This window comes from Mesitornis unicolor, unplaced genomic scaffold, assembly GCF_000695765.1.
Source record: "Mesitornis unicolor isolate BGI_N332 unplaced genomic scaffold, ASM69576v1 scaffold20998, whole genome shotgun sequence".
NCBI classification, from domain to species: domain Eukaryota; kingdom Metazoa; phylum Chordata; class Aves; order Mesitornithiformes; family Mesitornithidae; genus Mesitornis; species Mesitornis unicolor.
Window position 1 is genome coordinate 27,699 of NW_010202793.1, and position 14,571 is coordinate 42,269.

General features: G+C 37.9%; 1 protein-coding gene across 1 annotated transcript; it reads right to left on the reverse strand.

The window, feature by feature from the left end:
- Positions 1-12,460: 12,460 nt before the first annotated feature.
- On the reverse strand, positions 12,461-13,829 carry SOSTDC1 (sclerostin domain containing 1; the record flags this gene model as incomplete). Its single annotated transcript, XM_010190512.1, has 1 exon — positions 12,461-13,829. A coding segment is annotated over one exon (442 nt), but the record flags the coding sequence as incomplete, so codon positions are not given.
- Positions 13,830-14,571: the final 742 nt, after the last annotated feature.

Consider the following 14,571-nt stretch of genomic DNA (forward strand, 5'->3'; position numbering starts at 1 on the left):
GGGAGTGCCTCTGCGGGGCGTCGGCGCGCCCTGTTTCCTCTCCGCTGGTCTCCGACTCCGCTGATGGGGGCAGGATGCCCTGTCTCAGTGAGGAACTAAATACCTCATGTTTGGAAGCGAGGGAAGGCGGGTTTGAGCTGCGGTCCTGCGTCTTTATGCGAGCCCTGACCCTGCGAGGATTGCTTCTTCGTAGTCTAGTCGAGGACGCCTGCCAAAATCTGGTGTATGTTGCCTGTAATCCTAGGAGGGAGAGGTTCAAATATCATCAGTCCGGTCACAAGTTGAAGGTGGGATGTTGCAGCTCAGCTTACAGTGTTACAGGCAGTAGTTGGGACAGGTTGATTGGAAAATTCCCAGGGCTGATACCGATTAGCTTGTGAGCTTCTTGCTGCTTATCAGAGAGCGGCCAGGGCTCCAGAAGGAAAGGGGAGCCAGGAGTGGAGCACAGTATCAAGGTGGAGCCTCACCAACAAGGAGCCAGGATGCTAAGCATGAGTCAGGGTCAAGATCGGGCCCTCAAGGTCAGGCGTAGTCCAGTGATCACCCGGCAGGTCCCAGGACAAACCCAGAATCTGAGCCAGTGGGTGCGGGTCAAGGCCAGGGAGACCCCAGACCAGATGTAGACATAAAGGGTCAACAATAAGGACTGCTTAAAAGTAGCTCCCAAGGGAAAAGGAGGAAAGGAGGGTCAGGCTCTTGCTTCTAGCTAGCTTCATAACAGCTCTTATTAGTGGAAGAGCTGCCTTTGGACTTGGCAAGCTAATGTTCTTAACTTAGTTAACAACTTCTTCAAGGTGGGTGCACTCAGGGCCCTCACGCTGTCCTCTTTGACATTATTTTTAGGGGGAAAAAAAGGTGTCTTAACATGGGCTGCCCTATACTGACCAGAGGCTTTAGAACCTGCAGGATTTTTCTATCCTTTATATCTTTCAGAAGCTAACTTACTTACAGCTTTTCAGGTTTCTTTTAGTTGCGTTAAGATGAACCTAGGTAGAAGACATAAGGAGACTTTTCTGAGCAGTAGGTCTGATCAAAAAAGCAGCATAGAAGGAAGTTTGTTATGTCCCAGCTGGGCTGCTTTGCCAGTGCCAGCTGTGTACTGGGGTAAAATGGTCACATGGAATTACAGAGGAATCATAAATAGGAGTCACACAATAGAAGTTAAGTGATCCCTTCTAGCAAAGGTGGAGTTCACAGAGATCTTTTATACCTGCAGTAGCAGGAAAGTCCTGGAAAATTGGACAGTACAGTGGAGAACATAGGCACTTTACATGCAGAGGTGCCTTGACAGTCAACACAATGAAGAGAACATCAGCTTGAACTGTGCAGTGAAACATAAGAGGGACTGACGGCAAAGGAAAACAATTTAAAGCATACAGCTATGCCTTCTAGTTAATGATGTCTCCAAAAGCTTCTGTAAGAAACTAATTAATTATTATGGACATTGAAGGAAACTGGCATGTAAAACAGAGGAAAGAATACGAGTTACACAGATCACTGAAAAACTTCTGCAATGGAGACCATTTTCACCAGTGAAAGCTTTAGCTAGAAGTTGAACTGCCTTCCAGCAAGTGTTGAGCTCGTTGTCTTCAGAACTGTTTGTTGTACTGGGTTTTTTTTTTTAGAAAATCCATTGGCTCAGAAACTGCTTACGTGTTTATTTTCCTTTTCAGTGAGTCTTATATTTTCTTTTCTTGGAAAGTATTTCTCTATACCTAATTCCTGACTGATGACTTGCATTTGTCTGTTGTCTTTTTTCAGGACTTCCAAGTTTGCTCTGACTCTTCCCCTCCGTGCAGATTGCCATCTATTCAGTGTCACTTTGTTGTTATCAGATCCTCAAAATGAATTTTTCTTCTTAAGGTAGGCACCTCCAGCATCCACAATCATCTTGGATTGTGTAAGTTACATTATTCTGAATTTTTCTTGCAGCAGTTCTATACAAGCATGTTCATGGCAGGTTATCCTGCGACATTCCCACTTTTTCCTTTTTTTCACTGGAGCAGACATTGTGAATTCCTGACTCAGGACTTCCTACTTTCAATCATAAAGAGCACAGACATTAATCTAGTCAACTGTAGCTGATTTTCAGACTTTTTTTTTCTTGTTTGTGTTATTATAGGAAGCAAAATAAGGTCTTTTTAGTTCCCATGGCTCCTCCCAATGAACATTGGTTCTCAGGAGTAGGTAAGTAGGATGTTCCCAAACACAAGCACAACTTTTGGAACTATTTTCTCTTTCCTTCTTGACATTATAGTTTTGCACTTCCCCTGCTCTAACAGTCAGTTGTGGCCTAGCGCATTCTCTCTTGCCCAGCCAGTATTTCCCGTGTCATTTCTTTCATGCATATTGATTCCTTCTGTGAAGGATAAAAAGGGAAGAGTGATTGAGGAAACAGGATGACATGCCAAAATTGGTTCTGTTCTTGTTCTGAAGCCCATTTTCCTTATAATGCTAAGTGAACGAGACTGGATCTGTCCAGAATAAATTATATTTGGTAATAACTTTGATGGATGTAGACTTTAGTCATCAAGTATGTTACATATTTATGGTGAGATTTGATGATCTCGCCAGGCAGCACTTTGAAGCTGCTTTTGGCTGCACTTGAACATCAGATATCTTCAGAAGTTTTCATGCTTTCCACAGACCTTACAGAGTCAAAAGTCTCTTCTCTTGTGCTGATAGCACCTGTCAGTTCTTCAAGAAGCCCTTCAGTATAGATTCTTGAGGTCTTGGTTAGACTGAGCTTGTTACTGCTATTTCTCCTTTTACTATCTTTTCTTAGACAATGACACAGAAGGAAGAGCACATTTAACATCATTATCAATTTATGCTGTGTCTTAGCATGAGTTAAGAAAATTGCAATTTTCATCTTTACATCTTTTTAATATTCATTTGATAGTAACATGCAATAAAACACAGTGGCATTTTGTGAATATCTAATTTCCTTCAGTTCCATTCCATTTTGCATTTTTTAATTGAATCAATCTAATAATTTGGTTAATGTGCATATATGCGCATATTCATATATAAACATTTGAAGTGGGCTAAAAACTAAATTCACACATATTGAGAGAACAATTTTACATGGTTTTTAATTGGATAAAGAGGGACAGAGGCAATATTTTTGCATCAAAGCCAGTATAGAGCAGGCTAATCCATCATTTCTTTGCAGGAGTATAATGTCTGAAACCACAGTAGTAGTTTGCAATTATGCAGTAAATATGCCAATCATATGTTTGAAAAGAAAATTGGAGTTTTTGTCTTTTTGTATTGAAGAAAGAAGATATGTACAAATTGGAATCAAATTACAGAAGTGAAATTCACCTGAAAATTTAACTGCTGGGGAAAAAAAAAATAATTGTTTCTACAACTGAAACTCATAATAAGGCTTCCAGAGAACAGTAAGTTATTGGAGTGGTAGAAATCATACTGAAAGCTTTTTGTGAAAAATTAGTAAAATTTCTTAACTTAAAATAGCAGTTGAGTTTTCTATAGATGTGGTATAAATTAACTGAGAAATTGTCCCTTTTTCAAAGTAATTTCTAAGCTCTTTAAGCATTTTGTTTATCATGAAGGCAAAATAAGATGAATTTACCTTTTCTTGACTAGCAGCAAGGTTCACTACTGTGCGTTTTATAGGAAAATACATTCAATCAAGGAACAATTTGTAAACTCAAGTGAATTGTAAAAGCAAAATTACAAAAAACTACTATACTTCCTACTATGGAAGTGCAAGATTTATAGAAGACATCATAAAGCTAAAATATTTTAAATCTGAGAGCCACTCTTGCAGCTAACACTGTATCTGCAGCATTCTGAGCAGTGATGAAGGCTTTTAGTCAGAACCTTGTGTTTGCAGGATTGTATTTCACTAATTTTATCTAGATATATAAGTTACTACTTCAGTGGTAGCAAGCCATAAAATGAACATCCGGAGCTGTAAGTAAGCAAGTGGAATGTCAGTTCTCTTTACAGAGTTTTTCTGTTCTAGTAGGATAGCAGTCTTGGCTTTCTTTAAATCCCCGATAACTGTCTTTGATTGTTGAAGTCACTGTTTACAGAGACAGACATAGGTTCTTTGCATATCTAAAGAGATTAGAAAGTCCCCAGAAAGACAGTATTTCAGGTTTTATCTTGCATGTCGGTTGCTGTTTGTAGATCTCAAAGTCTTAGGCTTTGTCGTAATTTCTACATCTATACATTAAAAAAAATGAGAAAGCATAGTCTGGGTAGACATGTTGCTTCCAGATATTTTATTTCATTTCTAATTGGTCACTAGAAAAAAGTAATTGCATAACAGTTTTCTTTTATGCTCTTCACAATCTTTGACTTGTTGTCTGCAACTGATAACCTAACCGACCCACCACGTAGTCCTTTTGGACTGACTGACATCTTCGCTGTTTCAGTCTTTGCTGCACAGCAGCTGCCTCAGAGTATTTCCTTCGTGGTGACAGTGGTTCCCAAGCCAATATCATGTCACAGGGAACATACCACTTGAGGCAGTATAACAGATAATGGAATGTTGAAAAAGGCAAAACTATTTTCCCTCCAAATCATAATTAACACCTTCAGGGAAATCTTATTTCATTTTAGCATATTTTTATGTTTGTATTTTTACAAATGTGATTGCAAAGGGTTATTTCTTTGTCTGAGAGTCTTTGATTAGAAATGCTGCAGATGTGTGGAATACTTACATAAAGGGTTGGGTTATTGATCTGCTCCTATTGCTATGTGAAACAGAGATCAAAACAGCATGTATTCAGCAAGGGAGTTATTCACATGCATAACTTAAATGATGTAAATAGTTGCCTATCAAATATCAAAGAGTGCTTACATGCCTAATATGGAATCACCTATAGATCAGATCCCTAAGGGGAATTCTACATTCTATTGCCTTCATACACTGTTCTGCAAAATATTTCTGATCTGTGATTTTGATTTTTTGACAAAATGGTGTAATAAGCTGTAAATTTTAGTTAATGAGGTAGAAGTGTTCCGTGATTTTTAGTTTGTTAAAAGTTGAAGCATAAATAGAGAATATGAATGCTACAAATGTAAAGAACGTGGTCTCTGAACACAGGGAAGTGTTTTGATACTTGCGCATCATGTAGGTAAGTGTTGAAAAACATATGTTGAGTTTCACCTGTTGTATCATGTGCATTTTATGTCATACCTTTAGCACTGTTTCACGTGGTTCTGGTGATAAATTTCTTCTAGAGTCTATGAATACTTGATACCCAGAGGAAGCATCTTGCCTATGTTCTATGCGAGTGCTAGAGAAAAATTGACAGAGATTTCGTTTGATGTTTGACACACTTTTTAAAGCTTCACCCTAAAATGTTATATTCTCCCCAGAGTGTTCATCTGTTCTCTACTCAATAATCTTTAGATTATTTCTCTGGGGTATGGAAGGTTAGTTCAAGAGCTAATGAGTATTTTGTGTACACAAAGCAAAAGAATTTAAAGATAAGAGAATTACACCATAGTATCTAATCCAATAATTCATGAAAGTCCCTGTCTGCACGAGTTTTTGTGAAATTCAGAAAGGTTGAAGACTCAAAGAATGTCTTCTACTGCTTTGCAAGTGCTTTGCAAAGTGGATAATGAAGTGGAAGCCTTATGTAATTTTCCATTGGAAATGGTTGACTAGTCTTAAACATCTGGCTCCAGGAGGGTCTTCGTAGATTCTAGGTACATTGATCAGATGTTAAGTAATGCCAAGGTTGGATAGGCCTATCTGCTCAGCTTTAACATCACCATTTATTGTGCTGTTTTATAGAGTGTTTGACTGTCAGAGTGCATTGTATGCACCTAAGCTTACAAAGCTTAAGACATGGGATTTGAAGGACAGAAGTCCCAGAGGCTGTTTTCTACTGTCACTGTGATTTAACAGCAGGGACCAGCCATTAGGATAGTGCTCTATCTCAGAAAAATAGAAATGTTTAATTCATTCTTTTCTGATGGTTGTTCAGTCGTGACTGGAGAAACAGTTACCTCTGAGGAAAGACAAATGGTAGTTTCCTTTTCCCAAAACGATTCAGAGCAGAGATAGTCTATGAACTGGTTAAATATGTGGTGTTAAGCCACAGGTGCCCGCGATACAGAATACTGTACGGAACCATTAGAGTTGAAGTTAGATTTGGAATAGAGTTCAAAGTTTCTCTGTTTTAAATCTTTGTTTGTTTTAATTTTGGTGTGTTTTACAGTGTTTTATTACTTTACCGTGTTCTGTGTTACCTCCATGGAATGTTTGTGAAGGAATATGAAACAATTCATCAGACTTAAAGTGATGGTGAGAATCAAATAACACCAATGAAAATTTGCGGTTTTAGTACAAAGAGGAGTACAAGCTTTACTGTTTTATTACCACACTGAAAGTATTGCTTCTGCATCTCTTGTCCTATCCTTACCCTAAGAATGCCAGGAATGTTATTCATTGGTCCCATGTCTGGTCCCATGTCTGAAGAACATGTGTGTGTGGAAGCAACTCAGTTTGCCAAAGTTCATATAGGAGGGATTCCATCCATTTAAGTGTTTATTTAACAAATGAAGGCTGATCCTAGCTATGCCATCAGGGACTGAAATTGCAGCAGGTAGGGCAAGATATTGTTCAACACAAAAATTGGACTTTGCCTTCATTGTGGATTTGTATGGTACACATTAGACAAAAATATCATATGAAGCTGGTTCATTTTTCTCCTCTTTGGAATTTTTAATGTTGCAATCTGACCTTATTGGCAGTTTGTAAGTGCCTTAAAATGCAGCCTGCCTCATGGAAAGGTTTGTGATTCTTTTCTCTCTTTCTAAACAGTTGCTTTATAGAGATCAAAACCTGCAAGATGATAGTCCCTTAAAACAACAGTCCTGACCTAACCCTTTTCCTCATCCTTTGTTGGCTTGTCCAGTTCTAGCATGAAAATGTCAGATTGGAAAGGGTCAGTCCTTTGATCCTGTTCAGTTTTCAGAAAGATCAAGGTTACAGATTTTTCCTGACTGCAGCAGTGTGGCTACCTGTCATCCAGCAATTGTATGGAGACTCCGACTGTTTAACATATACCACTAAGCAACCATCAAAGGTTAACCATTTTCCAACATACTAATCTAGCTGTATGCAAACCAACTACTTAATGAAAAATGTTACTGCTTTTCTGAGTAACACAGTCCGACTAATCTTACTTTAAAAATTCTTCCTGACACCTGTGCCAGTCCTCTTGTGTTTCTACATACATTATTTTCAGAAAATGAATTAAGTAGTACATCCTTTGTGAGTGTGTGTGTGTGTGTATGTGTGTGTGTGTGTGTGTGTGAATAGAATTGTGGGACAAGTAACCTAACTACTGGAAAGAAAAGAGTTTGGTCATTGAGACACCATGGGATGCAGGATTTAGATTTTACCAAAGCCAGAAGTTTCAGAGTGAAGGGCAGAAGCAGGCAGATTTACAAGAGGCTGCAATATCTGAGTAGATAAAAAGTACCACAAAGTACAGCATTCTTAAGTTAGGATTCAGGCAGTGGATTGAACGGTCTGTCTAATAAGGGCTTTTATGGAAGTAATATGCAGAGATGTATTTAATTAAGCAAATATAAATGGAAATCCATCTTAATATTTGCTTTGTTCTTGGACAAGGATGTTGCAAACATCTTCTTCTGGCAGCAGTGTCGAGATTCATAACTGATTACAGAAAGTTCAAAAGAAAAGACGGGGATAATAGTTGCAGAGCACCTAAAAGACGTTTTGTGGATAACTCACTACCTGTATTCTTAATGGTCTTGTCCACAAAATCAGATTACTGTAATTTTATAAGGTTAACACTGACAGGGAATCTACTGATATATTTTATGTAGGTTGTAAGCAGAATTTTGAGCCAAATTCTTCAACAAGGAAGTCTAGGTGTGTGATAGACTGATAGCTTTCTAAGAAACCTGTAACTGAACCTTTTCAGCTTAGGGAGTATTCTTTCTCCTCAGAAAGAGGAGGCTGTGGAAGATGTGGCCAATGAAGTAAAATACGAGTTTCTGTGAAGATGTCAGAATCTGAACTCTTGACTTGCTCTGGTTGTGCATGGAATGTTTGGATGCTGCAGACACACTGTGCTGTGCATTCTTCCCTTTGTATGGGAAGAGAAGACAAAGGGACAGTCAGAAATGTTTATCTAATGTGAATTTAGCATTGGCAATCTATTAAATCCTAAGGGTAGCATGTGCATTGGCTAATATTTGGGTTGGCAATCTGCAGACAGAACAAGTCTTATGAAGTCTCATGGAAAGCTGTGATGATCAGAAGAAAATGAAGGACACGCAGCACATGCTGTCCTCCATGTGTCATTTTGTTTCATTTTCTTTTATCCATTTTCTCTCCTTTCTCACTTTCTAGACACACCCAGATTCAGACATTTCAATATCTGGAAACAAAAGATGCAGTGCAGTCATACAACCTGTTCCCCACTGGAACTATAAGCAGTTCTGGCTACTGTCCTAAAAACTGCAGTAACGACATACAAAACGAAAAGTTTTAGCAGGCTTATTCAGTGGAAAAAGAAACAACCCTGAGTGATCCTTGCTAAGACCAAAATTTTTGCAGCTGTACATTTTAGAAACATTCAGAACTCTGTTCTCCATCCCAGCTTAATAGCCATAGGGAATCTAAAAGAGTTTTCTTCAACCCATCCCAAAAATAAATGAATAAATAAGTGTTTAAATATTTTTACTTAAGTATATGGTAGCAAAGGTCACTTTTTGACAGCAGTTGTCTTCGGAGTTTAGGAGCTGATTTTTTTAATTTTACTTTATGTTCGTGAAGTACCATATTCCACAAGCAGCCCTATTAAAGTCAATGGTCCTGATTTTCATTTATATTAAGACATGCTCTATATTTCTTTGTGGTTGTATAGAGGCATATAGGAAGACTTGAACTCCAGATGGGTAATGTAACCCTATCTCATTCACTGTTGTGTGTTGTCAAACCAAAGTAAGTCAAGAAAAAACAAACTCCCAAAATGGAGCTACAGTCCAGTGTCTGTAGAGATTTTTCTCACCAATTAGCAGAGAGTAGTTATTTTAATGGAATGTAGTTTGATGAGCGTTAATTAAGAATTAAGAGTATTTTCTTGTCATGGAAGTACTGAGTAAGGTAGATGTTTGAATATTAACTCAGTGGTAGGCAACATCACTTGTAAATCACATTTTTTTAGTGTGTCAGTCCACATAACTCATATGATGAATAAGCTGAAAGGCTGGATGTCTTTCAGAAAGATGTATGGGCAGGCTTTTTGTTGCGGGGGCGACTTTCAGGCAAAATTAACTAATCCAGTTACAGAATGTCTGCTTAACTCATAAATCTCTAGAGGATTTTCAGTTTTAGCCTGGAGCAATGTTTATATGTATGTCAATGAACTTAAAATCAAAGCCCCTTGCCTGGCCTACGGGAAAGGAAATGCATCATGAGAATAGGATACCGTCCAACACTAAGGATTCCTTATAATTTTCCACTGAACACCTCCAGGTTAATACTGTAGCAACAAGACTCTCACGGTGGAATGTGTTGAACAGTCCTTTCTTGATTAATGCCATACTTCTTCAGGAAGGATATAAAGGTCAAGGTTAGGAGAACCACAGTGATTTACTAGCAGAAATCTGTTAGGTATTTCGAAGGGTGTTATTCAAATGTCTGCTTTATTTCCAAACTGGTGACTGAACTTGGATTGGGTAGTTTTGTTTCCAGGGCTGCTGGAAAGGAGAGAGCAACAAATTTGTTTCTATTACTGAAAAGCTGAATAAATAAACTTCTCAAAGAGCCTTTCTAGTCCAGACTGCAAGTGTCAGACCCTTCTGACTTCCACAGCTGATACTATTTTAATGACACTTGCTATCTACCACTGCCTCTACAAAGTGTGCCTCTGACTGCTACCATGCTATCAAAACAATCAGCATCTGGCTAAGTTTGTTTCTAGTGATGTCTAGGGAAAATTGATTTCTATTAATTATAAAACATTTTAGCCCTTAACTGGAGGCACTTTTCATCAACTCGAAAGTAATGAAATAATGATGGCAGATTAACAGATTATTTCTAATTTATTCATTTTCAGTTTTCTAAAGAAGGAAGTATGAGAACTTGCAAAATTATTAGGTTCTTTTTAAGATGTTTGAAATGCTTTTTAAGAAGCCCTTGGACTTAGTGAGCTGCCCATATGATAGGATATTATTGAGAAAGTAAACTTCTATATATTCTTAGTGTAGTAAATCTAGACTATTTAGTGGTCTATTTTGTGTGAAAACTTATCTGATCTGCCTCTGCATTATACTTTTCCAAAACATTTACATGCATCTTGTATCTATTTGGCTTCATATTTCAGGTTAAAACTAAAAAAATTCTAGCATGTTTGTCTTTCCTTTTTAACTCTGAGGCAAATTAAGAAGATGAATAATCTGTTAAATTATTTCAGTTTAAGCAGTACTATTTTTTTCATTGAATCTTTGAGACACTTTTGCAAAATTGTCCACTGTAAATATGAGAGCAATGGCCCATCTCATACCCACTGCAACTTTACATGTTGGAGTCTCTCCATAGAGTTGGATGTACTTGTATACTACCTTTTGTCTGGATCCTTGGGTAGAGCCCTGTGAGTTCACACAGAAGAGGAAGAAACAGCAGGCAGATTGTATAGGCCAGGTTGAAGCATTCAAAGCTGGGAGACGAGTCACAAAGAGTAACATTATTCCTGAAGAAAAATCAAGATGTAATGTATTTCTAACACTGTTTTCCTGCAAATCCCCCTCCACAAAAGGCCAAAGTCATGGCCAAAGAAGAGATCATAGCTAACACAGGTGGCACTTCAAAGTTCCTACTGGCTTCCCTCACGTTCCCTCAAACGTGCCAGATTTAGAGATGGGCCCAATGGTCTTTGTATAGCATGTCCAGCAAGATTTCATGAAGTCATCTTAATGGAATAGTATCAGATTATTCGCCTTCAGGTAGTTCTGCGTGAAAAGACAAACTAGGAGTTATTATTTCTATTGCTAAGTTGAAATTCTTCTTAAATGTGCATATTGTTCCCACAGTCAAACTTCACTGACTGTAGAAGAGTCATGAGCAAGATGTGTGGGTTTTTTCACCATTCTTATTTCTGGGAGTCAAGCACAGACAGGGCAACTTTCCTGATATATGGTGACTGTTGTCTTTGAAAGTAATTTTGGCTAAATTTGGTCCATTATCTCAATATTTTGTGCTTTATCATCTTGAAGAACTAGCTGGAGAACAATTTAAAAATTGATAGATGTTTGACATTTGGGAATAATCTTTCCCTCATAAAATGTATTGAATTATACTATAATGTCTGGTAAAATAAACTTGGATAACTGTAGGTCCACTGGACTGATATGCTTAGGAGCAATGTCGCATCACCGCTCTCACTGCTGACTCCTTTATCCATTACCTATCCTCTTAGGCTTAAAAGAAGCACCTTTAAGATCAGAGAATTAAAGTATAAGTGGTCTCTCATCTCATCATTTCACGGTATTTTCACAATCACAGAACTAAATTTGAAACATCTAGGTTATTAATGCAATGTTTTTAACTGTTCCACTATGTAGATCACTCAAAATTTAAACAAAAAAGTATCTTTCTTACATATAGTGGATTTTAAAGAGAATTCTTGAAAGTAGCTTTGAGGGAAAATAATTTTAAGTGTCAATAAAATTGAAGAGTCAGTAACTCAAGCAGTAGCAGTGGTTTTCAAACAGTTCTACATTAACAGTCAAGGAAGATCTGCCAAGAACTTAATGATGAATCTTTTGGAATTAAAATGCAAAATGGACTGAGATAAAGAGAAGGTCAAAGAGAGCTTGTGTAAGACCTTATCAGGCAAGACCTTTCATTACTGTCTTCTTGTGTAATCTTTTCTTTGGGTGCAAATGGGTTATAAAAGTTAATGATTTAAGAGCAGCAGAATTCTGTGATGAAATCTTGCCCAGAGTATTTCAGTATGGTTTGAAAGATTACTAACAGGTGATTCATGGATTGTGTTGAAAGGTAGATCGCTTACTGTGTGTTTCCCGATACATTCTGTAAGAATTTGGGGATAATGTGCAGGACTCTATTGGCTCTATGGGAAAGATGAAAATGCATTTTGGTTTTATCATTAGTCTTTGATTTGATCATCACTAATGGAGAGAAGAGAAACTGTGGTGTCTAACTAGCTTGTAAAACGTCTCAAATACACACTTCTTCTGCAATGTACAACTTGAGAATTGTTAAATAAGATCCTGGCTTGGACCATTAATAAGCACCATCTTAAGTGGCCATATAAGATTTTTACATCCAAAAAGAATCTTCAGAAAGATTGTCTTAATGTTAAATATCATGGATAGATTTTTTTAAGGTTCTCCCACTTTGTGAGATTGAATGTTGTGACTCATTAAAATGTGTGCATTTTCACATATACAGCCAGACAATACAGCCTTTTAGCAGTGTTTATTTTTGTAAAAAAAAAAAAAAAGAAACCAATGAATTTGAAAGGAAGTCATCATAGTCATCATATCTGTCTTTTGATTGCACACTTTTAAACAAAAATAATACAGAGTGGAGAATGAAAAAAAACATTTTTTTATGTTGCTACTTCAAAGTAACACCTAAGTCTATGAATCTTCAAAATGAAAATATATATATATACCAAGAATGCTAAAATATCTATTTTACATTATCTACAAAATGTATGTTCTAATCCAGCCACAAATCATAGGAAAATACTTTTGATACATGAGAAAAGCTATAAACATAAGAACATTTTGAAGGGAAGTAACACACATAAAAGCTCATTAAATAATTACAACAACAAATAAATAGTTTGTTCAGCTTTACTTTTTGATTGCTGCCATGCGTATTGTAATTTTTGGTATATTGAGATAAGAGAAAGGTCAGCATGCAAGGCATTTTTTTAGAATTACTCTGAAAGCAGATACTAGGTGTTGTATTTTTAAGCTCTTGTCAGCAGTTCATAAAACATGGTATAGAAGGCAATAGATGTGATAATTAAGAGTTCTCACGAAAACACATAACCAAACATCTTTTTACAAAATAGAGTTCAGTGAATACTCATGGCAAATTTTCTTTGCCTCCATGGCTGGAGCAAATGTAAAAGTTTACATTGTGGGTTTGGAAGGCTTGTGTTATTCCCCATCTTGAGCATTTGGAAAATCACCCAAAAGGTCCATATGCTGAGAATGCCCCTTTTGATTTTGGCCAAAGCAATAAGCATGTGGTGTCAACTGAGAACACAGCAATGGCAGACTTGTCTTTAAGCAGTCAGAACGGTAAAGCAAATGGTTACAGGTGAGTTCAGTTTTGGCAGGAGGAGAGGGAGATGTGAGAGGAGAGAATATCTGACTTCTAACTCGTACTGTGTTTGCTGGATTTACTGGCTCTTTTCCTCTCTTTGTGATGCTGGACAGGTTTTGCTTGAGAGGTTCCCTCAAAGTTGTGGCTGGACTCATTGTGCTGCCTGGTGTATCGCTTGCACTTACAGGCTGTCACCACGGTTATTTTGTAGGTTCTTATACTTCCATCCTGGCACTGAAGCTGGATCCTCTGGGTGCGAGTTTTGTCATTGACGCATCTCCACTCTTGCGAGCTCCGCCTGCTCCAGTACTTGGTTCCGTAACCTCCCCCAATCCAGTTGGGGAGCAGTGGCAAAGGGAGGCATTCGCCAGCACACACCAGCTCCTTCAGTGGATTGATGCTGGTGCACTGGCCATCTGAAATGTATTTGGTGGATCTCAGTTCCCGACAGCCAACTTGAACACGATCTGAAGAATGCACAGAAGAATAAACACTGAGATTCAGAATGGAGAGACTTCCTTAACCAGTCATTTTCCCATTAACTTCTGCAAAACATGGCTCGTTAAAATAGGCTGTAATCTTTACAGGACATCTCTTTACACTTGTGTCCCCCAACACAAGGGCCTCAAGCACTGATGGTATCTCTGGGTATTACCGCAGCATAAAGATACCATAATGCTATCCACTTCAGCAGTTGTGGTAGAAAAGGGAATTTTATTCTCTATCCTTCTCAGGGACATACCTTTTAGAAGAGAAAAAATGCCCCAAGGGAAGAAATGTTTCCTGCTTGTTCTCAGTCTAGGGAATCTGCTCTGTGATGTTTACAACAATTATGTTGGATCATTAGCAAGGGGGAAAACAGTGCTTTGGAAATTGACTATATGCTTTTAAATTAATTTCAAACAGTGTGTTTCTTGTCTTTCCACAGTTACAGTGGACTGAGCCTCCCATGAGCTCTGCTGCTCTGAACACAGATACTACAGAAGTGATACCAGCTGAAGTTATCAGGGAATGGCGTTCTGCATGCAAAGTTTGAATGCTTAGAAAGAATTATTTCAGAGTGGTCGTTTTGCCCTTGGGGTAACACCATCTTTGCATCTGTAGTACTCTTTCTATTATATATAACATAGAGGATCCTGCAAATTCTCTCAGACAACAGACATAGAATCAGCATGCATAGCTTCTCATACAGGCATGTTTGTACCCGTCTCTATGTGCAGCTCTGCACCCTGCAA